This window comes from Zootoca vivipara, chromosome 13 (genome assembly GCF_963506605.1).
Source record: "Zootoca vivipara chromosome 13, rZooViv1.1, whole genome shotgun sequence".
NCBI classification, from domain to species: Eukaryota; Metazoa; Chordata; class Lepidosauria; order Squamata; family Lacertidae; genus Zootoca; species Zootoca vivipara.
The window spans coordinates 32,847,272-32,872,997 of NC_083288.1; the positions used below are offsets into that span (position 1 = coordinate 32,847,272).

The window sequence follows — 25,726 nt, forward strand, 5'->3', positions numbered from 1 at the left end:
CTACGGCATCTATTACAGAAGCTGTCCAGCCTCCAGCCAAGAGCAGCTCACCCCCTCCCAGTCTGTTCCTCTCCCAAACTGCTTTTACTGCTTGGTTTCCCCCCCATATTAGCCAATATCTACTCCACCTTCTGAATTACAGGTTTTCAAATATTTAAAGACAGCTATCATGTCTTCCATCAAACTTTTTTTCAGGCTGTGAATACCCAGCTCATTGAACTTTTCAGTGTAGTTCATTTTAACAATATTAAAAAGGTTCCATAGTCTGAAAGTATTGTTATCTTATGAATGTGGTAACTGGTAGTGCTTATCTACAAATGGTGCTTCAAAAAATATAACATGTAGATAATGTAATCATTAATTGTTGACTGATTAAGTAATGATTAATCAGATACTGAGCACATGTGGAATATCGGCGTGATGCAGAATCTCAAATTAATTCTAGTGTAATACCTAAGCATTACCAGCACGTTGTGGCCATGGACTTCGCAGTAAAGGAGATCAATGAAAATCCTCAGATGTTACCCAACCTCACTTTGGGCTTCCACATTTATGACAGCTATAACAATGCCAGGAGGACCTATCAGGCCACAATGCTGCTTCTATCAGCACTGGAGAGATTCATCCCAAACTACATTTGTGATAAACTGAAAAATCTGATAGCAGTTATTGGGGGACTGGATTCTGAAATTTCCATGAATATGGCAACTCTCCTGAATATCTATAAGGTTCCACAGGTAGGACAGTTCTCTCTCTCTCTCTCTCTCTCTCTCTCTCTCTCTCTCTCTCTCTCTCTCTCTCTCTCTCTCTGTCTCTGTCTCTCTGTCTCTGTCTCTGTCTCTGTCTCTCTCTCTCTCTCTCTCTCTCTCTCTCTCTCTCTCTCTCTCTCTCTCTCTCTGTGTGTGTGTTGAATCTCCACATTTTCTACAGTGAGATTCAAAGGCATCAATGTGTCCCTTACAAATAATAAAATTTTTGGAAGAATATTTTATAAATTGGCTGTTACTTATATTCTTTTATTATACTCTTGTTACTGGCATTTCTTTTGTTTTATTTATATTTTTGCTTTCAATTTAGGAAGAGAGAGGGGGAGAGAGATGAACCTGCTGTTTATTATTCACTTATAAAGAAGAAATTTTTAAAGTTAGATTGAAGGGAATATTCACATTATGTACACATCTGTACACAGATAGCATAAGCACTCAGAAATTGCTCTTACTTTATTCTGAAAATATGTTGGTGTATAATTACAAAATAAAAATCTTGAGCTAAGAAGTCCACAGTGCTTTCCCCCCTAAGTCATGGACCTGTTGGTCATCCATGGATCAGCCTATCATCTTTCAGCCCCAACTTCTTATCAAGGGAAGGGGCATAAAAAGTTCTGTTCCCTTATAGTGTTGTTGTCAATGTTGCTAATATAATGCATGTTTGGTATCAATGAGTGGAACAGGGAATATGACAATCATTTGGAATTCATTCTGCTCCTTTAGTCTCCTCAAACCACAGGAAGCTTCTGAGGGGAGGGATAAATCCACAACATTGGTTCACTTCCTTTGTTGCTGAGAGGTAGCATCCATCAGTAGGGACAGACAGCCCTGGATTCCATTCTATATACACTATTTTGAATCCTCCATGTTGGAATATAAAGTACGCTATTGTCATTTCCCCATTCTCTTTCCAGCTCATCTATGGCTCCATTCCGCTGATGAATGATAAAACTCTAGGCCTTTCCTTCTACCAGATGGTCCCTAAGGAAACCCTTCAATATGCTGGGATTCTCTCTTTGCTACTACATTTCAGGTGGACATGGATTGGGGTCTTTATAATGAATGATGAAAGTGGTGAAAGATTTTTACAAACTGTATCACCAATGTTTTCCCATAGTGGAGTTTGCTTTTCCTTCATACAAAGAGTCCCCATGTTGACTTCTATTGATGAAATTAATGAAATACTTGAAGAAGGTGCAAAAATGCATAATGAAGTCAGGAAGAGTACAGCCAATGTGGTTGTTTTTAATGGAGAATCTGTTTCCATGTATATTTTGAGATGGCTTCCATATTTTGCACAACATCCACCAAGTCTACCAAAAGGAATAGTGTGGATAACAACAGCTGAAATGGAGCTCACTTCACAGGTCTATCAAAAGGATTGGGATATCCAAATATTCCATGGTGTCCTGTCCTTCACAATCCACTCCAATGACTTGCCAAAATTCAAATCATTTGCTGAGAGCCAAAGTCCTTCCAGTGCAAAAGCAAATGGTTTTATCAGGGACTTCTGGCAACAGGCCTTTGGCTGTGTATTCCCAAATCCAGATGTGGAAAATGTGGAGGGGGATATTTGCACTGGGGACGAGAACCTGGACAGCCTTCCGGCAACATTGTTTGAAACGAGCATGTCTGGCCACAGCTATAGCATCTACAATGCAGTTTATGCTGCTGCTCATGCTTTACATCACACACTGTCATCTAGACTCAAACACAGAGCGATGGAAAGCAGAGAGGGACTGAATTGGCAAAATCAACAGTTGTGGCAGGTAACAGAATCAACATACAGTGGTACGTCTACTTACGAATTTAATGCGTTCTGAACACACATTTGTAAGTCAAAAAAAATTGTAAGTCGAATCCCATAGGAATGCATTGGGAAAAAAATTCGTAAGTAGAAGCAACCCTGTCTAAAAATTTGTAAGTAGAAAAAATCCTATCTAAACCGCATCCAAGATGGCGGGCGGAGCTCCGTTCGTAAGTAGAAACATTTGTAAGTAGAGTTATTCGTAAGTAGAGGTACCACTGTATTCAAGTGACAGAGAAGCACAACCGTGGTACAGTATGCCACAATTTGTATAATAAAACTGACTCCCCCAACTCTTCAAGTGCTCATCTTTCAATCTTTCTTTATATTTGATCAACTAGATTTGAAATAATAGCCTAACAGTCTACTCCGATTCACTCCTTTTCGTCAGTGTACTTACAGTAAGTGTATAAACCATGTACACTATTGCACTTTTACTGATCAATGTAAGGTATTCTTCTGTGATCTCTGGGTATATTAACGTGACGTGTGTAGGTTTTATCTTCCAGGGTTGTGTGCATCACACTTTTTGGGCCTCATAATGAGCTGGGGTCTTGTTGATGGACAATAAACATGATGCCCTCTATACACTGGTGGATTACAACTCCTATCATCTGTAACTATTGACTATACTATCTGGGGTGATGAGAGTTGTAGTCCAACAATATCTGGAAGTGAAAACCACATTGGCTGGTATTGGTCTATCTTGTGCTATCTTCACTGCAAAGCTCTGTATAACCTTAATCCTGTATTATTTTCCCTTCACTCTGGCATCAGGGAAAGGCTATTTTGAATCCTGCTGATCCTGCTGATAGTTTGCTGTTTGTGTATGGGATTATATGAAGTCCTTTTTTAATTAAACATTCTGTTTCATAAATGCTTTTTAATACATAAAAAGCCAATGTTTTTGCAACTGTGGAAAAATAATGAATAGTATATTCCATTGGGCTGTAACCTTCATAGTAGCAAGTGGATTAACATTACAATCATACTCACATTTACCTGCAAAATAAACCCCTTGAATTAAAGAAGTTTTACTTCTGGGTAGGATTAGGATTATAACATCTGGCAACAATTTACACATACACAGAGTCAACAAACAACACTTCAGGGGAAAAAGGGGAGAAAGGCAATGAAACCCCCGTTGGGACAGCAATTATACATTGATGAATATGGAGATTATGTAAATTGCAACAAAATATTTACATATTACGTACAAACCTTTTTTAAAAATTCAGTAGAGAATTAAGGACAAAAGCTTTCACAGGAAAAACTATGATAGGGGTTGAACAGGTGGACAGGAGGAAATTTGCTTGCTATTAAAGGATTCCCCTTATATCCCTAGCTGTGTTGTCAGTAAGATAAAGGTGTCTATTCTATTAAGACTTTGGTGCATTGATTTAATTCTTGTGTTTTTGTAGTCTTTTCTCACTAGAAAACCAAAGACATTAGACCTTAATATGCAAGATCTAACTTCAGACTTCCAAACTATTGCTTTTTGCTATTCAACCTAGCTACATCACTTTCTCAGAAATGTCACTTTTAACAACAGCGGTGGGGACAAGATTTTCTTTGATGAATATGGGGAGTTAGTGGCTGGATTTGATGTAATCAACTGGATTGTTTCTTCAAATCAATCATTTCACAGAGTGAAAGTTGGCAGGGTGGACCCCCAACCAAGTGTTCACCATCAATGCAGATGAGATAACATGGTATAGCACGTTTAACCAGGTAAGATCCAACTGTCAGCAATTTGAAAAGATTTCTAGTTTTGAGTGAATACTGATGCTCTGTCCTGATGTGTAAAATAATTTTCATCAGACAGTGATGAAACACTATAAAATCTGGAGGCAGGGGATTTCACTGAAAAAGCATAGTGGATGAACTGTTGGAAAATTGGGATTCCACAAGTAGCTATGATTCCACAAGTAGCCATCTTGATTTCCACCCTGGGAGAAAGGTGGGCTATAACTAGATCAAACAAATAAATAAACACCTGTTGCTGTGTTCTTGCCTTTATTCATGAGGAAATGGTTCAGAGGAAATCTTATATAGAATTTCATCATATCTCTATTGGTTTAAATATACATAAGATTCTAATCTAAGTCATTTTCAGTCATGCTCTACTGGAAATGTTTAGTTCAAGCAGAAGTGTTACATTTAGTGCATGGCAAATATCTGAATAAAATATGTTTGTGTGTGAAAACCAAAGGTTATTTTTTTAAAAAAATTATCTATTGAATAAAAGCACATGCAGGAAGTAACATAGAAAATCAAATACAGTGGTACCTCTAGTTACGAACTTAATTCGTTCCGGAGGTCCGTTCTTAATTAGAGGAGTGCTTTGGCTAATAGGGCCTCTTGCTGCCGCTGCACCGCCAGCACACGATTTCTGTTCTCATCCTGGGGCAAAGTTCTCAACTCAAGGTAACTCTTCCAGGTTTGCCGAGTTTGTAACCTGAAGCGTTTGTAACCTGAGATGTTTGTAACCTGAGGTACCACTATATCTGTCTATCTATGCAGGATGTGTCATCATAATTATTATGTTAATGAATAAAATTAGTGCTTTCTTGTAGCATAGACCATGCATTACTAAAAGGAGATTCAGTCAAACCTCAGTTTTCGAATGCCTCAGCTGTTGAATGTTTCGAAAGCTGAATGCCGAAACACTTTCAAACGCACCTTGGAAGTCAAACAACTTCTGATGAATGTTTTTCTTTTCCTTTTCCATTGAACTTGCTGACAGCCCTTTGATCCTCAGTTTCCATATGTTTCAGAAGTCGAACGGACTTCCGGAATGGATTACATTTGAAAACCGAGGTTCCACTGTATGACTTAGGAAAATCAGAATATTCAGGGTCCTTTTCTTAACTTACTATTCTCAGAATTATTATTGTGCTCTCTCATTTGTGCCTTAGTCTCAGCCTCTTTCGTTATGTAATGAGAGGTGCCACCCTGGCTTTAGGAAGAAATTGAAAGAGGGAGAGCCATTTTGCTGTTATGATTGCATCCCATGTCCAGAAGGGAAGATTTCAGATCAGGAGGGTAAGTATTATGTGTATATTGTACAGCGTTGTGAAATAGAAGGGGTTGGCCTCAAAGGCACAGGAATGTGCCTGTAAATTTAGGACTCTATCAGGATTGCATTTCTTCAATTTTCAAATGTGAAAAATTGACTTGTTTGTCAAGTATGGCCTGGAACAAGCTGCTGAAGAAGAAACAATCAGGTGTATGTGATCATTTGGCTCAGATTATTCAAAGCAGGTTCTGCTAATAAAATACAATGGCTTCTGAGTAGTGATGGGCAGTTCTGGTGATAGCATAGCGGAAAAGATAACTTTCAGGGGTAAGATTGAGCTTTACCCTCACACTGATGACTGAAACACAGTTTTTTCTCATTTTCATCTGTGGTTACTGCCACACTAAAAAAGCAGTAGGAAAGGTGTGTGCTTTTCTTCCAGACTTATTTACGCTTTTATTAAGTTGATCCTTAATCACTATGGCTTTGAACTCCATCACCACTAATCTGCCCTTTTGGTCCAATCAGGGACCCCAATCATAATGGTCTACTCTGGGGCAGCTCAAGTATCACTGGACCCATCCCAAATTAGTTTGGTGAGGGACTAATGTTTAATTAAACCTACAGCGGATGGAGGGGGGGGGAGAAGAGATGCCCTTTGCCCTTCCAAACAAGCATAGAGGCAGTCAATTTTGCAGTGTATTCCTTCACAAGGGGCTTACCTGCAGGGAAGCTGCTTGTAAAGGAGAACCCTGCACCATGCCAGATTGATAATTTTGTGCAACAGCTTCTCTTTGGTGGCATCAATCCCACAGGTACTGCTTCACAAGCAGCTTCTCTGCAGGAAATCTCTCAATACCTCTGCTAAACAGTTCTTGCACAGAGTCATCTATCCTGTGCTAGATTTATGCACGGGTTGAGCGGGCTGCAGCCCAGGGCCTCAATTTCTGAATTCGTTGTCATGCTTCACCTTTGGACATATTTGCTAGTCCAATATCATAAAGTTAGCAAATTCCATTGAGCACAGGTGCAAAAAATTACAGCTCCCCACTACAGGCTAATTTTCACTTGGGTTAACTTTGATGTAATTGAACAGCAAGCAACATTTACTCTACTGAATGTCGAGCACAAAACTGTCAAAAGAATGCAGAGTATGGGGAAGGTGAAACAATGATGGGACAACATTCACAACCTTAGACGAACTTTCTCCAAGGGACAAGTTTAGGGTAAATTCTATAATGGATGCTCTTGAGACCTAGACATTTTTGGTGAACCTGCTAGCAACCAAGGTACAGATTCACAATGTCATTAAGATGCTGATTCAAGGGTATCTAAAGGATGTTGACCTTAATCTAGTCAATGAAGTCTTGCATTTCCACCTGTATGGCAAACAAACTCACATTGAAAAAGAAAATTTCAGCCACCAAGATATGTATCAAACAATATTAAAAGAGAAAATTCAGACAGCTTTTCCAAATGTGGAAACAATTTTCAGATTGTTCCTGTTACAGGTAAGTAGCCATGTTGGTCTGACGTAGTCAAAACAAAATTTAAAAAATCCTTCCAGTGGCACCTTAGAGACCAACTAAGTTTGTCATTGGTATGAGCTTTCGTGTGCATGCACACTTCTTCAGATACAGATTGTTCCTGTGTTTAATGCCTACAAACTGTACTTGCAAAAGATCATTTTTTTAATTAAAAAGGATAAAGAATGATTTACAGTCAACAATTTCCCAAGATTGGTTGTCTGATCTAAGCATTCTTAAACTGCAACTTTCTGATTTTTAATGATATGATTGATAAATTAGCACCCAAAAGAGCTTGAAACAAACTATTCTGACTTTGTAGATATTGTAAGGGACACTGGTGGTACTGTTGTCTAAAGCACTAAGCTTCTGCAGCTTGTTGATCAGAAGGTTGACAGTTCGAATCCGCACAATGGGGTGAGCTCCCATTGCTCTGTCCCAGCTTCTGCCGATCTAGCAGTTCAAAAACATACCAGTGCAAGTATATAAATAGGCACTGCTGCAGTGGGAAGGTAAATGGCATTTCCATGCACTCTGGCACTCATCATGGTCCTCTGTTAGCCGGTAGCAGTTTAGTCATGCTGGCCACATGGCCCGGAAAACTTTCTGTGGACAAACACTGGCTCCCTTGGCCTGAAAGCAAGATGAACGCTGCAACCCCATAGTAGTCTTTGACTGCACTTAACTGGCCAGGGGTCCTTTACCTTTACCTTACCTTAATGTTATAACATAGCTATGATTCCCCATGAATGGTCTTTGTGAATGTCTTCATTAATTCCATACTTCTGCAAGCTTATTAAAGTTTATTAAAGTTATATACAATCTTTTTATCAATGCTAAAATTTCAGCAATGTTCTACTTTCAATGAGCAGATAAAAAAGGACGTTTTGTTTCTCATGATCAGATGCTTTTAAGTTTAGGACTCCCAAGGTCTCTTAGCCCAGGCCTCCAGTTGTTTTAATCTAGACCTGCATCAGGCAGGCAGGAGAGTCAGGCAACACCAGGCCCCTACATTCACCTGGAAAAACGCATCAGGTGGTGACATAACCTGGCCTTTTCACAGGAAACAATAAGGCTGACTCTCATTCCTGCCTGATGTACTGCCCACTTGTAGTTCCAGATCCCCTTGGGTCATCCATTTTCACCTTCAGTGATCTGCTGCTGTTTCAACCCAACTTGTCCAAGGCCCAAATCCCTCTGAAAGGGCCCAATTTGGCTCACTACTTGAACCTCAGCCAAATCCAGAACACATTCATATTAATGATGACAATGTAGATGAGTTTTCAAAGAATTCTTGGATCCTACAATTGTTGTGGAACAAAGAGTTCAGTCCGTTATTATCACAGGGCTCCAGGACTGTATAATTTTTATTATTTCATCATATATCTATTTCTCCTTCATATATACATTACACACCATGCATACCAATCAATTTTATTGATTAAAAAATCTAGAAATGTTCATAAATTAGCAAGGATTGAAGGCGGAAGTGAAGAATAAGCAGAGCAGAAGAAGAAACAGGAGCAGAACAGACCACGAGAAAATAGCAGGTGGATTGGAAAAGAGATTCACAAGACCTTAACAAGTTCCATTTTATTCTTCTAAATTTGGGTTGAAATCGCTAAACAAAAAAACAAAAGAAGCAGAGGTGGATGTCCAAAATTGGTATTCTATCAATTTATGTACATGTGAAAATTTGAGTATTTTCATAAGATGGAAATTAGAGCTATCTTAGTGTAATAGTTAGAATGGCAGTTTTGAACTTGGAAGACACAAGGTTTAAATCCTTATTAAGCAGCAGTTGAATTAGGCATACCTTCTATCCATCATTTTTATTAAGAGAATTCTAGCACAACCATTCCTTACAGATAACATTTATGATCCCAAGCTTTAAATAATTTTCATCAGACCAGATAAAAAAATTAAAAAATGCATTACCATGCATATTCCAAACAAATATCACAATACATATTTTCTTTTTAAAGATATGAATGACTGCAATCAATGTTCAGAAGAAGAATATCCAAACAATAATCGGGATGTGTGTATTCCCAAGGATATAAGCTTTTTGACTTATGGAGAACCTTTGGGGATCATTCTGGCCTGTTTTGCCCTTTCTTTTTCTTTCATCACAGCTCTGGTCCTGGGAACATTTTTGAAGCATCACAACACACCCATTGTCAAAGCCAACAACCGGGACCTCACCTACACTCTTCTCATCTCCCTCCTGCTCTGCTTCCTTTCTGCACTGTTGTTCATCGGCCGACCTGAAAGGGCATTCTGTCTCCTTCAACAGACTGCTTTTGGCATCATCTTCTCAGTGGCCATTTCTTGTATACTGGCAAAAACTTTCACAGTAGTTCTGGCTTTCATGGCCACCAAACCAGGATCTAGGATGAGGAAGTGGGTGGGGAAGAGAATGACCAATGCCATTGTGGTTTCCTGTTCCCTTATTCAAATAGGTGTCTGTACTGCTTGGCTGGGATCCTCACCCCCATTCCCTGATGTTGACACGCACTCATGGGCTTTCCTTGCCAGGAAGTTACCGGACAGTTTCAATGAAGCCAAGTTCATCACTTTCAGTATGCTGGTCTTTTGTAGTGTTTGGATATCTTTCTTTCCAAGCTACCTCAGTACCAAGGGGAAATATATGGTAGCGGTGGAGATCTTCTCTATCTTAGCCTCTAGTGCTGGTCTTCTGACTTGCATTTTCGCCCCGAAATGCTACATTATTGTGTTGCGGCCTGAGCTGAACAACAGGGAACATTTAATAAGAAATAAAGGCTGAATAATTTATATGTCTGCATTATTCACCATTATTTCAAAGTTCAGTGGTTTGTTTCTGCTTGCACAGCAAGAGTATTCATGAGATATTTCCTCTCAGCAGGTACCCTAAATATGTTTCCCCAGAGGCTTCAATGTTCTTCTAACTTGAAATTTGTTTCTTTCTTTCTAAAATTTATATTCCACCCTCCATATAGAATGATATCAGTGTTGGCAACATGAACCCATTTAAACACTACAGCAAAGAGTTTTTATATAGAATCTTTATACAATATCCTTTCATACTATGATATCTAGAAGCAAGATGTTTATTTCTGAACCCTACCAGAATAAGGAATTGATTTATCTGGCCAATATTTGTGCAAGTTTAATGTATGGAAGAATAGTGGTCCACAGCTGGGATGAAATGCCTGACAAGACACTGTTTACAACCAACTGTAAATCATAGAGTCATTATTGGTTTTAACTCTGGTTGGTCTGGTTGGTGCAAACAGGAACGGTTGGGATTCCTAGATCACGGTCTGCAGTTTCTTGAAGATGGACTTCTGGCAAGTGATGGGCTGCACCTCACAAAAGTTGGGAGGAATGTTTTTGCCATGAAACTCAAAAACCTCATCAGGAGGGCTTTAAACTGACTTATGTGGGGGAGGGAGACAGTGGTCCTGAAGGTAGGAGTCTATCAAATGCTGAAGATGATCATCCGAATGTCAAGGACCAAATGGAGCAAGCAGCATGCAGACCTAGTGGTGGGATGAAAATATCCTTAAATAAGAGACATGGGGGAATGATCAACGGTCTTCAATGTCTGTATACTAATGCACAGAGCATGGGAAATAAACAAGATGAACTTGAGCTCTTGGTACAGCAAACTAAATATGACATAATAGGCATCACTGAAACCTGGTGGGATGAGTATCATGACTGGAATGTAGTAATAGAGGGATACAATCTATTTAAGAGAAATAGACCAAACAGGAAAGGAGGAGGAGTAGCTTTATATGTTAGGGATATGTATACCTGTGAAGAGATCCAGGATTTAAAACTTCAAAGCCAAATTGAGAGTATCTGGGTCAAAATTAAGGGAGAGAAAAACAACAGTGATCTCATTGTGGGAGTTTACTATAGATCCCCAAGCCAAACTGAGGACACAGATGATGCCTTCCTGGAACAGATGGCCAAGCATTCCAAAGGAAGTGAGATAGTAGTAATGGGGGATTTCAACTATCCTGATATTTGTTGGATGTCAAACTCAGCCAAGAGCATAAGGTCGAACAGATTCCTCACTGGCCTTGCAGACAACTTCATTGTCCAGAAAGTGGGAGAAGCAACAAGAGGATCAGCCATTTTAGATCTGGTCCTAACCAATAGTGATGACTTGGTTAGTGGGGTAGAAGTGGCAGGATCATTAGGTGGGAGTGACCATGCTCTTCTGGAGTTTATTATCCAGCGGAAAGGAGCAACCAAGCATACTAAGGTCCAAATTCTAGACTTTAAGAAAGCCGACTTCAGAAAACTTAGGGAAACGCTGGGTGAAATCCCATGGACAGTAATACTAAAAGGGAAGGGAGTTCATGATGGTTGGGAGTTTGTTAAAAGGGAGATATTAAAAGCACAACTTCAGGCAATACCAATGAGACGGAAACATGGAAGGTGCCTAAAGAAGCCAGGCTGGCTATCTAAAGAACTTTTGACTGAGTTAAGATTTAAAAGGGATATGTACAAAAAATGGAAAAGGGGGGAAATCTCCAGAGAGGAATTCAAACATATAGCCAGCACGTGTAGAGACAAAGTCAGAAAAGCTAAAGCACAGAATGAACTCAGGCTCGCCAGAGAGGTTAAAAGCAACAAAAAGGGCTTTTATGGGTATGTCCGTAGCAAAAGGAAAAACAAGGAAACAGTGGGGTCACTCAGAGGAGAAGATGGTGAAATGCAAACAGGGGACAGAGAAAGGGCAGAACTCCTCAATGCCTTCTTTGCCTCAGTCTTCTCCAAGAAAGAAAAAAACGCCCGACCTGAAGAATATGGAGCAGATGATTCAGCAGGGGAAACACAGCCCAGGATAAGTAAGGAGGTAGTACAAGAATACTTGGCTAGTTTAGATGTATTCAAGTCTCCAGGGCCAGATGAACTACATCCAAGAGTATTAAAAGAACTGGCAGAGGTGATTTCAGAACCACTGGCAATAATCTTTGAAAATTCCTGGAGAACAGGCGAAGTTCCAGCAGACTGGAGGAGGGCAAATGTTGTCCCTATTTTCAAAAAGGGGAAAAGAGAGGACCCAAACAATTACCGCCCAGTCAGCCTGACATCAATACCAGGAAAGATTCTAGAGCAGATCATTAAGCAAACAGTCTGTGAGCACCTAGAAAGAAACTCTGTGATCACTAAAAGTCAGCATGGGTTCCTGAAAAATAAGTCATGTCAGACTAATCTGATCTCATTTTTTGACAGAATTACAAGCCTGGTAGATGAAGGGAACGCTGTGGATGTAGCCTATCTTGATTTCAGCAAGGCCTTTGACAAGGTGCCCCATGATATTCTTGTAAAGAAGCTGGTAAAATGTGGGCTAGACAATGCTACCATTCAGTGGATTTGTAGCTGGCTTACTGACCGAACCCAAAGGGTGCTCATCAATGGCTCCTCCTCATCCTGGAGAGTAGTGACTAGTGGGGTGCCACAGGGTTCTGTCTTGGGCCCAGTCTTGTTCAACATCTTTATCAATGACTTGGATGATGGGCTTGAGGGAATCCTGAGCAAGTTTGCAGATGACACCAAATTGGGAGGGGTGGCTAACACCCCAGAGGACAGGATCACACTTCAGAATGACCTTAACAGATTAGACAACTGGGCCAAAGCAAACAAGATGAATTTTAACAAGGAGAAATGTAAAGTACTACACTTGGGCAAAAAAAATGAAAGGCACAAATACAGGATGGGAGACACCTGGCTTGAGAGCAGTACATGTGAAAAGGATCTAGGAGTTTTGGTTGACCACAAACTTGACATGAGTCAGCAGTGTGATGCAGCAGCTAAAAAAGCCAATGCAATTCTGGGCTGCATCAATAGGAGTATAGCATCTAGATCAAGGGAAGTAATAGTACCACTGTATTCTGCTCTGGTCAGACCTCACCTGGAGTATTGTGTCCAGTTCTGGGCACCACAGTTCAAGAAGGATACTGATAAGCTGGAACGTGTCCAGAAGAGGGCAACCAAAATGGTCAAAGGCCTGGAAACGATGCCTTATGAGGAACGGCTTAGGGAGCTGGGTATGTTTAGCCTGGAGAAGAGAAGGTTAAGGGGTGATATGATAACCATGTTCAAATATATAAAAGGATGTCATATAGAGGAGGGAGAAAGGTTGTTTTCTGCTGCTCCAGAGAAGCGGACACGGAGCAACGGATTGAAACTACAAGAAAGAAAATTCCACCTAAACATTAGGAAGAACTTCCTGACAGTAAGAGCTGTTCGGCAGTGGAATTTGCTGCCAAGGAGTGTGGTGGAGTCTCCTTCTTTGGAGGTCTTTAAGCAGAGGCTTGACAGCCATCTGTCAGGAATGCTTTGATGGTGTTTCCTGCTTGGCAGGGGGTTGGACTGGATGGCCCTTGTGGTCTCTTCCAACTCTATGATTCTATGATTCTATGATTCTATGGTCTGCAAAGAGCCACCCACTTAGCTGTGCAGCAGCTGAATGACCAGAAAGGGGCAAATACCCGTGTCTCCAGGACCCTGCCTATTCATGCTATGGATACGATCTCATATACCTTTATACATGCCTGCTTTGATACACACTAATTTGCTTGCTTTGATGGTGCCCTTATCTGTGGGACTGGGTTGTTGAGCTCAGAGCCCAGAAGAGGAAGTATCTATAATGTTTGAGTACTTGCCACTTACACCCTCTTTGTCAGGTAGCTGCCTTGCTATATAAAAATGTATGCACTTTCACTTGGGCGTGGACAAGCATCTTCTTGCTGTGAAGGCCATCCCCTGTGTGCTTTGAACTGGGGCAAGGGGAACTGGCAGGCTCCTTTGCTGTAAGTCAATATATTTCTTCAATAAAGCATTAGAACTGATCATTCTGGTGTTTGGGGCTTCTTCCTTTGAATTCCTACACCATGCAAACCCCCACGAGCGCTGCTCTGACACTGGGGCTGTGGTGTGCGACACACTGGCACACACAAGTGTCATGTTGGTGACGTTTATCATTAAGCATTGAATATAATGTCCCTAGCTTGGTGTTAATGACTCCCAATCATGCCACCCCTTCTTGTCTAGCTGAGAATGAATATTTCAGTTCAGAATATGTGACAAACAAATTTTCTCTATTCCCCAGGGGCTCCCCAACTTTAATTCAACAATTGCCCTCACAATTACCTTGTCAGAAGGACAGCAATTACTTTTGATATTCAGGGAAATCCCAGTGGAATATCAGTGTCCACTAGCAAAACAAACAGCAAAGTCTGTGAAGGATGTAATAAATATACCCAGTAAAATTCAGGGTCAGGGAGAAGAATTTAGAACAGGGCAAAGATCCACAGTTCTGCTCTTGGATATTGCAAGTTCGTGGCTATTGGGGAAATGTGCAATGTTAAGCTCAAGCAGTTTTTAATCAGAGAGGCTGTAATGATTATGCTGTAGAACAAAATAGGGGCTTTTGTATGTAGAGTAAAAATCTGGGCTTGTACTGAGAATGGTTTTAGTCATTGTGCTCCTGGCCCTGTTACCTCATACGGCATGCAGGGCTCGCAGGGTTCAGTGCAGTATCCGTCACCCACAGCCTCCAGTTCACACATATCATCAGCCAGGAAACTTCATCATTGGTTCTGTAGCTTATCACGGCTGCGTGGTCACCAGTGAAATGCTTTTCTCAGAAGAACCCCTGCCAACATTGACAGATACATTTATGTAAGGCCTTGATGGTTGTTTGCTTTTCTTTCCATGCATTTGACCCTGGGATAATGAGCATTAGAGCTGCACTCTCAGAACACTGAGCTCTTGTCTTTAGCTATAGTAAAGAGTGAATGCAAGGGTGACCAAGGTGGTGCTCTGAGTGCCGTTAGATTGCAACTCCCATCAGCCCTAGGCAAAATGGCCAATGGCCAGTTAGTTGTACAATGACTAACCATCAATTAGGGGATCCTGAAAAAAATGGAGGGGTTTTTTTTTGTCAAGTGTCAAAAAAGGTACCATGGATGGATGGAGGAAGTTTTTGTGTATCAGTTTTAGTTTTGACCATCTGTATAGATCTGCCTCTTTATTCACTTTAATTAAAGTCAATTCAAAAAGTACAGATCTTTGATTTTTGTTTATGTCCCTCCCCCCAAATAGTGCACAAGCTTATTTTTGTTGTTTAGAATTTCTTCTTTCTTTTGGTAATAAAAGCTTAAGCCAAGCCTCTGTTTCAGATAGATATTGTTTAACTTACCACATAACCTTAAAACTGCAGTATTGATATACAGGATATGCATTTGAAGGCAGAACTCCTTGTCATTTCTTCTTGTGCACCATATCAAGCCACAGCCCGTGAAAAGCTTAAAGACTTACACACAAGCCCCTTTTGATACACTTGATCACGCCAACATTGTTTTAATATCTCCTAATTTTCAAAAGGTGCTCAGCTTGACCATTTTGGCTGAAATCCTTTACCAAATCACCTAGGAGACGGAATGGATGACTCTGTCAAATTCAGCATCCCTATCAGATGCTACCCAGCCTTTTCCCCACCAATTAACTCAAACCTTTTTGTCTAGAACAAGAGCAAATAATGCTGTTCCACCTAATGAATGGCAATTTTTCAGACATTTAACAATGGCTAAAAAGTTTCCCCTTAAGCATTTCTTTTTCAAACTAAATATGATCAGCTCGTTCAATTTTTCAATGCAGTTCATTTTAGTAAACAATATCAAACAAGCAAATACTCAGGAAGCAAATGGTGTGTCATGTTTTGAATGGGAATACTGCTGTTGTTTATCTCTTAGGGCAAAGAATTGTTCAGGAAAGAGAATATTTGAATACTGTAATAATGAATAAATCAATAAGATGTACAACACAATGACAATGATTAAACTATGTATAAAATATGTTTTTGATACAGAACACAATTCTCATTCCAGCATAGTGCCCAAGTATTACCAACACATCACAGCCTTGGCATTTGCAGTAAAGGAGATCAATGAAAACCCTCATATCTTACCCAATCTCACGTTGGGATTCAACATCTATGACAGCCATAACAATGCAAGGAAGACCTATTATGCCACAATGCTGCTTCTATCAGCTCTGGAAAGATTTATCCCTAACTACATAAAGAACAACCAGGAAAATCTAATTGCTGTCATTGGGGGACTGGATGCCCACATTTCCATTAACATGGCAAATCTATTGAATAACTATAAGATTCCGCAGGTAGGAGATTTGTGTGTTTTTGTGTGTGGTATTGGAATTTAACTGACACTCACCATTACTTGTTCCTTCTTTTTTAAAATAATATTTTTATTAGTTTTCAATTACAATCCAATAATAGCCTCATTATAACAATTCCAATTTATAATACAATTATTAATACAAATTGTTAAATACCAAATTATATAATTTACATAAAGTGTCCCCCCTGTGTGCTAGATTTGATGGTGTGATGGTTTTCTTTATTTTTGTGTTCCAAAATCTTATTAATTTCAATTACATTCCGGTCATAATAAGAATCCCTCATACAACAACTGCAATATTAATAACTTCTATTTGTGTTGACACATTAAATGATTTATAAAACTACAAGTGAGGAATTCAGCATATATCCTTGTTTGTTCTGTGTGTGGCAATTATTCTGTCTGTGGTGTTTCTTCCTGTCCTTGTAAGGTGCTATGTTTTTCTTTCCCCGGTTGTTGCTGATGTTCTAGATATTTCTCTGTTGCTCTGCCCCATGCTTCGTTGTTTTGCAACTTTAATAACAGTTGCAAAAGGCACTCTCTCAGATAAGCCAATATTCTTTTAGCCAGAGCTATTTTAAGAAATAGGAATGCGTGTGGGGCTGTGGGTTAAACCACTGAGCCTAGGGCTTGTCGATCGGAAGGTCGGCAGTTCGAATCCCCACGACGGGGTGAGCTCCTGTTGCTCGGTCCCAGCTCCTGCCAACCAAGCAATTTGAAAGCATGCCAAAAAGTGCAAGTAGAGAAATAGGTACCACTCTGGCGGGAAGGTAAACGGCGTTTTCGTGCACTGCTCTGGTTTCGCCAGAAATGGCTTAGTCATGCTGGCCACATGACCTGGAAAAACTGTCTGCGGACAAACGCCGGCTCCCTTGGCCAGTAAAGCGAGGTGAGCACCGCTACTCCAGAGTCGTTCACGACTGGACTTAACTGTCAGGGGTCCTTTACCTTTTTTTTTATTTTGAGAAATAAAATAGTACAATTCATGCACTTGTATTATTGTTGTGAAGACTGGTAATATAAGGTGTGGGATGAATCAAAAGTTCTACTTTGGAGGGTCCCCAAATCCTCTGGAGCAGATTTAGAGAGGGACAAGCACTCCTGAGAGGAGGGGGAATTGGCAACTATTGAATCCCACCTTAATTTGCAGACAGGTAGCTTTGATTAGGAGAGAGATGGCATGGCATTCCAGTGTTCATGGTTTTGAAACCTTCAGCATGATAGATACATTCTGTCAGGGTTGTTGTGACTACTCTTGAGTAACAACCTTCCACATGCTTGTCTTTTCCGACATTTTTATTAGTGCACATTATTTACAGTGTAACGAACTGCTGGTTTCATGTCTACTCGCTCGAGTCAGATTCCTGCACTGCCCCCCTTCGCGTTTTCGACCATGGTAAAAGCCTCGGAACTGAGAAGCGCCTCCCTTTCCTCCTCCTCCTCAATTCTGGCATCGGCGAGACGAGTCTTCGGTCTGACCGATTCCCGTCCTCTCTTTCCGCCTCCCTCTCTCCCTGCCTATGGAGTAGGGGCTCTTGGATGTTGCCAGAGCCCTGGCACTCCCTTTCCGTTTCCTGACTCCCTCCATCAGACCCTTCACTCTCATAACTGCTGAGAGACGTGCTGCTTCGGATGAGGGGGGGGTTCTCTATAAACCCTCCCCCTTACACATTCTATTACTATTCTCTTTCTCCCCCTCCCCCAATCTCTCTCCAGCTCATATATGGCTCTGTTCCATTGATGAATGATGAAACTACAGGGCATTCCTTCTACCAGATGGTCCCCCATGAAGCCCTTCAATATACAGGGATTCTTTCTTTGCTTCTATATTTCAGATGGACATGGATTGGAGTCCTTATAATGGATGATGAAAACGGTGAAAGATTTTTGCAAACTGTGTTACCACTCTTTTCCCAGAAAGGTGTCTGCTATGCATTCATAAAAAGAGTCCCCCTATTCACTGATCACTCTCAAATTAACCAAGTAGTAGAACACGGTGAGGAAATATATAATGAAGTAATGAATAGTGCAGCAAATGTTGCTCTGTTTTATGGAGAATCAAAATCAACGGTGTTTTTGAGATGGATTCCATATTTTGCAGAAAATCCACCATGTATACCAAAAGCTATGGTATGGATAACAACAGCCCAAATGGAGCTCACTTCACAAGTGTTTCAAAGGGACTGGGAAACAGAAATATTTCATGGTGTCCTATCCTTCACAATCCACTCCAGCGACCTCCCAGAATTCAAACCATTTGTTGAGAGAAGAAATCCTTCCAGTACAAAAAGAGACGATTTCATCAGGGACTTCTGGCAACAGGCCTTCGGCTGTGTATTCCCAGATGCAGATATGGCAGATGTGGAGGAGAATATATGCACTGGGGAGGAGAAATTGGAGAGCCTTCCAGCACCATTCTTTGAGATGAGCCTGAATGGCCACAGCTATAGCATCTACAACGCTGTCTATGCTATAGCCTATGCTTTACATGACATGTCCTCATCTAGACTCAAACAGAGAGCAATGGAAAGTAAAAGGGGACTGGAGCATCAGAACCAAAAGTTGTGGCAGGTAATATGCTCCACAACTTTAATTGACAGACTACCACAACCATGGTACAATAGACCCAAATCTGTATAAGAAAAATTTTTCCCCACGACTCTTCCACTGTTCATCTTTATTCATCTTCCACCAACTAGTATGAAAATAGTAGCCCACTAGTCTTTTTAAGATTTGCTCCTTGGTTCCATTGAATTTAGTATATGAACCATGTTCACTGCTATAAATTTCCTGATTCCTGTAGGATATCCCTGCGACGGGGTGAGCTCCCGTTGCTTGGTCCCAGCTCCTGCCAACCTAGCAGTTCGAAAGCATGTCAAAGTGCAAGTAGATAAATAAGTACCACTCCTGCGGGAAGGTAAACAGCATTTCCGTGTGCTGCTCTGGTTCGCCAGAAGCAGCTTTGTCATGCTGGCCACATGACCTGGAAGCTGTATGCCAGCTCCCTCAGCCAATAATGTGAGATGAGCACCGCAACCCCAGAGTCGTCACGACTGGACCTAATGGTCAGGGGTCCCTCTACCTTTATATCTATAAGGTGTGTAGGTGTAGCTTTAAGAAGCATGCTTTCTGCCCCTCATTATTCTTCCCAAGTGATCCCTTTCTCTCTCACACTTTGATCAACTAAGTAACCCACATTCCAGTTCAAGACTATACAACATGATGCCCTCCTCCAGATATTTGTTGGACTACAATGCCCATCATCCCTAACAGTTAGCCATGCTGGTTTGGACTGATAGGGGTTGGAGTCCAACAAAATCTGGAGGAGGGTGCTATGTTAAATAGTTCTGCTTTAGGTTGAGTTTAGGGATATAAAAACATGCCACATAATACGTTCCAACATTCATTCATGCTTGCTACTGCTTACTGTACTGCTGCAATTGGTTTATTTTGCACAAGTCTTTTTGCCATTTTGAAATTTTGTTTGTTCATTTAAGAGTTTTATCCATAATTTGGAAGCTTAATAATAATAATAATAATAATAATAATAAACCTACAAAGACAAAAAGAGTGAAACAAGGGCCAAAAAGCAATATTATCCAGAACAGAGAACAGAAGGAAAACCAGGGGGTTCAAAAATCAATTTGATCACAGTTAATTCAATTTCAGCAATGACCTCTTCCAGGGCTTTTTTCTGGTGGTACAGAGGAGGACGCATACCCCTAAACATTTTGAGAATCTAAGTTTGGGCTCATTGAGGGGCAGTATTTCAATATCAGTAGGAAAATGAGAACACCCCTAAACATTTTCATTAGAAAAATGCACTGTGTATCTCTCTCTGTATATCATCACTGCTGTTGGCCAGAAGGGGAAAGTGGCAGGGAAGTTGAGATAGAGCAGCTGCCCTATGGGAGCACTGGTTCTGCTGGTGCACTCACACTGCACAGATCCCCCCCACTGCCTTCCTCTTCCCCATCACTCTCTTGGGAAAGCGTATGAACAAACGTGACAGGAAGTTTGCTTTGTTGTGGTATAACGTATTGCATTTTGTAAACTGATGTGAGACTTCTGTTTAAGGCAACTCTTAGGTCAAATTCATTATAATGTTGATAATAATGTCACAGTTATGTCATCATTAATTGTATCTGCTCCTGTCTCTGAATCATAAAGAGTGAGAGCATTTTTCATGATTTTCCGCCCAAATCAAAACCCATACATGACATTACTTCTTATTATGAAAAATCCAACTGCAGTCTTTTCTAAACTCTTACCTTCTTCTAACCAACCTAGCTCCATCATTTCCTCAGAAGTGTCTCCTTTAACAACAGTGCTGGAGACACAGTTTCCTTTGACCAGAATGGGGAGATAGTGGCTGGATTTGATGTGATCAACTGGATTGTTTCCCCAAACCAATCATTTCACAGAGTGAAAGTTGGAAGGGTGGATCCCAACCAAGTGTTTACCATCAATGCGGATGCCATAACATGGTACAGTGGGTTTAACCAGGTAGGTCCCTTGCCTAGTGAATATTATATCCAATTCTGAATGAGTACAAAATGTCTGGGGTGTTAGGGATGGGGTAGTGGGGGACACATCATACTCCTTCTGGGGTTGTTTGCCCACCTTTGGTCCCCACCCTGCACTCAACTCTCCCTGTGACTCCTAGAAGCTACCAGCATAGGACAATGGCCAAACCCTGGGAAAGGTTTCAACTGGCCTGCTAAGTGAGGCGAGGGTAGCCAATGGGTCTCAAACCCTTGTTTAGTAAGGGACTTCCCCTGCAGGCAAATACATGCTCCGGTGAATAGAGCAGACAAGAGCAATACTGGGTTGAACGGTCAAGAAGGCAGTTTTTGCACATGCTGTAAAGAAGAGTGAGAGGCAGATAGGACCTAGCAACCTGGGAAGGTAGCCCATCTGGGAGAAGGAAAACTCTGGGGCTAAACCTCTGCTACTTGCATGATATTTTCAGGAAAAGAAAAGGCTAAGGAGTAAAGCCTACACAAATCCAGAGTGCCATACATCTGGGAAATCCAAGATATGTTCTGGGGGGCATCTTAAACATTTTAAAGGAAACGTCTGGGTTTTTTTGGGGGGGGGGCTTGAGCTCAGAAGCAAGCATAGGTGGCTGGGGTGTGGGGTCGGGCACGGGCATGGGCATGGGCAGCTCGGGCGCAGACATGGGCTGCTCTGTATGACACAGCCACTGCCAGCCCGAGCTGGAGTAAGAGACGCATGGGCACAGTGGTGGTGCCATGCCCCCAAGCCCAGACCCACCCACCTCCTTCCACAGCTCATGGCTTTTTCGCTCTTCAAGATATGACAACCCTACCCTAAAATGGTTGGACAGCACATTGTATGCCTCTTTCCTGCGACTCCTGCAACCAAGCTGGTGCCACATGTATTGCTCCATTGGACCACATCAGTGAGACCAAGGGGGGGGGGTCTTGGGGCAATCAGGAACCTCCATATACACTACCCAGGTTTACACTCCAGGGATGCCAACAACTATCTGTCCTGATGTCGAAAACTGATTTATTGGTCAGATATTAATGAAACCCTATAAAAATAGGCTGCTGCTGTTGTTGCTTCCCCCTCCCCCCAAGAAATAGCACAATAGCTTAAATACAGTATATGGGGTCCTACAAGTTCCTATGGTTAAGATGCCCTTTTCTCTATTAACTGAGAATGATTTAGAGGATCAATATCCTCTAAATATTTTAATAGTTTATAGAAAATGATATGTATGTATGTCTGAAAAAAAACATGCATTGGAATGATTGAATAACCTAAAGTGTAAAAGCCCATATAGGAATCAAAGTAGGGAATCAGTTTTACAAAGAACCCATCACTTTGACAAGTGTAATTAATGTGAATATTTAGGCACATTAGGATATCATTTTATTTGTGTTAATAAAGAAAGGTAGCAGCCTTAACCATATGCTGCTTATGGTGGTATCACTTTGGAACAAAAAAGAAGTCAAAAGAAACATGAGAATTACATCTTGTATTTTGCTTTCTCATTTATGGATTAGTCACAGCCACTTTCTTTATGTAATGAGAGGTGCCATCCTGGCTTTAGGAAGAAAGTGAAGGACGGGAAACCATTTTGCTGTTATGATTGCATCCCATGTCCTGAAGGGAAGATTTCAGACAAGGAGGGTAAGAATTAAGTATATATTGTATTACACGACACAATTGCTCCGACTTAAAGACAGAAGAATGTGCCTATATCACAGTTACTTTTCTTCAATGTTTGAAGTGTTTGGAATGTGGTTGGAAGGTTCATGAATGGAGAGCTAGCAGAAAGGTGCTGCCGTAGAAGAAATTATCTGGTGGTTATGATCATTTGCTTCAGTTTACTCACATCAGATTCTATCAAGAAATGATAATGCCTTCTGAGTAGTTATCTGAAGGGAGATACTGGTGATATTTAGGAAAGAATGTAACTTTCAATGGGAGGGTTGAATTGTTCATGGATGGTAGCCATTAAACACCCCAACCCAGGCATTATGTATCCAATACTTTAAACATATTCTCATGCACTTTGCACCAGGTTGGGTGGGGGGTGGGGCGGACAGTATAGGATGCAGGAAGGGGAATGGCACCAGGGCTTGCAGGGGAAGCATGCCAGCCTGTGAGAACTTGCATCCTGAGCCAGCCCTTCTTCCACCATTGGAACTGATTTGGGTCCGAACACTGTGACGTAAAGCAATGGCAGGCTGGTGGGGGATAGGATAGTATTGCATGTTAAGATTCCATCTGTTCAACATTTTGTATTGAGACTCCCAAACTTTTGTAAGATAGCTAACTTCCTAAATTCTCCATAATAACACACACGAGAGAGAGAGATATCTGCAGTACTGGGAGGGAGGAGCAGTTTCTTTAAATTTTATGCTGGAGCAAGTAGTGCTAGCACCACTCATCAGCTGACTGCTCCAGCAAAGGAAAGAAGGGGAGCTCATTTTTAGCTTCTGATTATTACCAGATTGAAGCCCTAGACATCTGATGCAAGGCAGGTGAACATGGCTTATTCAAAGGAGTCCCAAGACTCTAGTGAAAGGTGCAGCAGTTCAAGTCACAAGTCACAGCACTTAGGTGGTATGCCTACAAGTGATAGAAAGGGTAAACACATGAGATGTTTGAAGAACAGAAGTGAATTGGGAAATGATCTTTTTGATCCCCCTCAGCCTTGATGCTGGCAACTCGCAGCTCCGGGCCTGTTTGCTGTGCCATCCTGGGACCTGGCATAGCACAAATAACAATTTCTTGCTCCCTCTACTATTGTCCTAACCTTCGCTAGATGTTGTGCAATGTATACCTTTTAAACAAGGCCACCAAAGCAAATTAACTGTGATTTAGTATTCCCATCTTCTTGCCACTTAGAGGATGAGTGATACTTTTCATACTGCACGTGCTGAATGAAGTATGGACAAAAATATGTGCTCTGTTTGCAAATAAAACAACCCAATTATAACTCCCCCCCAAAAAATAAGACTATATGCCTTCTTTTTCAGACATGAATGATTGTAATAAATGCTCAGAAGAAGAATATCCGAACACGAATCGGGATATGTGCATTCCGAAGGAAGTAAGCTTCTTGTCCTTTGAAGAAACTTTGGGGAGCATTTTAGTCTGTTTTATTTTTTCCTTTTCTTTGGCTACAGCTCTGGTGCTGTGGACATTTCTAAAGCACCATAGCACACCCATTGTCAAAGCCAACAATCGGGACCTCACCTACACTCTCCTCATCGCCCTTCTCTTCTGCTTCCTTTGTGCATTGCTATTCATCGGAAAGCCTGAGAAGGTAACATGCCTCCTCCGACAAACAACATTTGGCATCATTTTCTCAGTAGCTGTTTCTTGTGTGTTAGCAAAAACCATCACAGTAGTTCTGGCTTTCATGGCCACCAAACCAGGATCCAAGATGAGGAAGTGGGTGGGGAAGAGAACAACCACTTCCATTGTGGCTTTCGGCTCCCTTATTCAAGCCGCTGTCTGTACTGTGTGGCTGGGATTCTCACCCCCATTCCCAGATGTTGACACACACTCGTTGACTAAAGAAGTTGTACTAGAATGTAATGAGGGATCTGTGTCTATGTTTTACTGTGTCCTGGGCTACATGGGCTTCCTGGCTATTGTCAGCTTCACTGTGGCTTTCCTTGCCAGGAAGTTACCTGATAGTTTCAATGAAGCAAAGTTCATCACTTTCAGCATGTTGGTCTTTTGCAGTGTTTGGTTATCCTTTATTCCCTCCTACCTTAGTACCAAGGGAAAATACATGGTTGCTGTGGAGATCTTTTCTATCTTAGCCTCCAGTGCCGGTCTGCTTTGCTGCATCTTTGCCCCCAAATGCTACATTATTGTGTTACGGCCTGAGCTGAACAACAGGGAACATCTAATAAGAAATAAGGCCTGAAGAATTTGTGCACCTGCATGTTTTAGAACTCTGGAGTTTTGCTTTTGTTTGCACATCAGAATATTTGTAAGAGCTTCCCATAAATATGTTTCCCCACAGATGTCACTGTTTTCTTAAATATATAATCTATAAAAGGCTCTCTATGTGGGTAGCATACAAAAATGGCAACATTAAATCAATATAAAATTAGAGCAAATGATCTTTAAACAAAATCCATTGTATACCATCCTTAAACTGCAATAGCAATTCTATTTTGTTGGAATATAGTAAAATAGCCAGTTGCATCAGGCTCCTCTATTATTTGTCTTCTAGTAATAATAATAATAATAATAATAATAATAATAATAATAATAATAATAATAATCTACCCATCTGACTGGGTTGCATTACATCACACATGCATTCAGGTGTCTTCTAAATATTATATAGTTATTCATCTCCTTGACATCTGGTGGGAGGGTATTCCACAGGGTGGGTGACACTACCAAAAATCAACCTTTTCAGTCAGAAAGCTTGGTGAAGTGGAATGTGCTTTAATGGCAAAACATTATATTATATGGTTGCACATTATATTTAATTATTTTATTTAAATATTTGTATACTTTTTTTTTACAAAATCTATCAAAGCAATATTCAACAATCTTAAACAATGAAACTAAGAAACAAATATATCATACTTTAGTCCAAAAATGCACACCAAAAAGTGAGCTAGTTAATCAAGAGTCTGCAAATATTTGGGCTAACAAGATTGTCTTCAACCACAGGCACAGCACATCAAAGAAGGTGCCCACTGAATCACTAAATGAAGACTATTCCATAATATAGGTGCCACCACAGATAATGCTCTGGGTTATATTGCAGAATAACGTTTACTAGTTTTGAATTTAATTGGATTAGCATTTTATTTGTTTGCATCTCATTGAATTGTTAAATAAAAAAGTATAAAATAAAACAAAACAGGAGCAAGGAGAATTAATAGGGC

The 25,726-nt window shown here is 40.8% G+C and overlaps 2 protein-coding genes across 2 annotated transcripts; both read left to right on the forward strand.

Moving 5' to 3' along the window:
• Window positions 1-479: 479 nt before the first annotated feature.
• Window positions 480-9,862, forward strand: LOC132592953 (vomeronasal type-2 receptor 26-like; the record flags this gene model as incomplete). The annotated part of the gene is made up of 3 exons (XM_060281228.1): window positions 480-737; window positions 5,493-5,619; window positions 9,105-9,862. Coding segments are annotated over exons 1-3 (1,143 nt in total), but the record flags the coding sequence as incomplete, so codon positions are not given.
• A 6,095-nt stretch (window positions 9,863-15,957) lies between these two features.
• Window positions 15,958-24,744, forward strand: LOC118095459 (vomeronasal type-2 receptor 26-like). The gene is made up of 5 exons (XM_060281229.1): window positions 15,958-16,305; window positions 18,042-18,896; window positions 20,616-20,831; window positions 22,361-22,487; window positions 23,843-24,744. The coding sequence occupies exons 1-5, from the start codon at window positions 15,958-15,960 to the stop codon at window positions 24,742-24,744; spliced, it is 2,448 nt and encodes an 815-aa protein (XP_060137212.1).
• The last annotated feature ends 982 nt before the right edge of the window (window positions 24,745-25,726 follow it).

What these genes read in the sequence shown, in the direction of transcription:
- LOC118095459 (XM_060281229.1), top strand. Translation starts at nt 15,958, where the DNA reads ATGATTAAACTATGTATAAAATATGTTTTTGATACAGAACACAATTCT. An exon ending in AGAACCAAAAGTTGTGGCAG is followed by an intron (nt 18,897 to 20,615) that starts GTAATATGCTCC and finishes TAACCAACCTAG; the next exon opens with CTCCATCATTTCCTCAGAAG. An exon ending in GGTACAGTGGGTTTAACCAG is followed by an intron (nt 20,832 to 22,360) that starts GTAGGTCCCTTG and finishes TTTATGGATTAG; the next exon opens with TCACAGCCACTTTCTTTATG.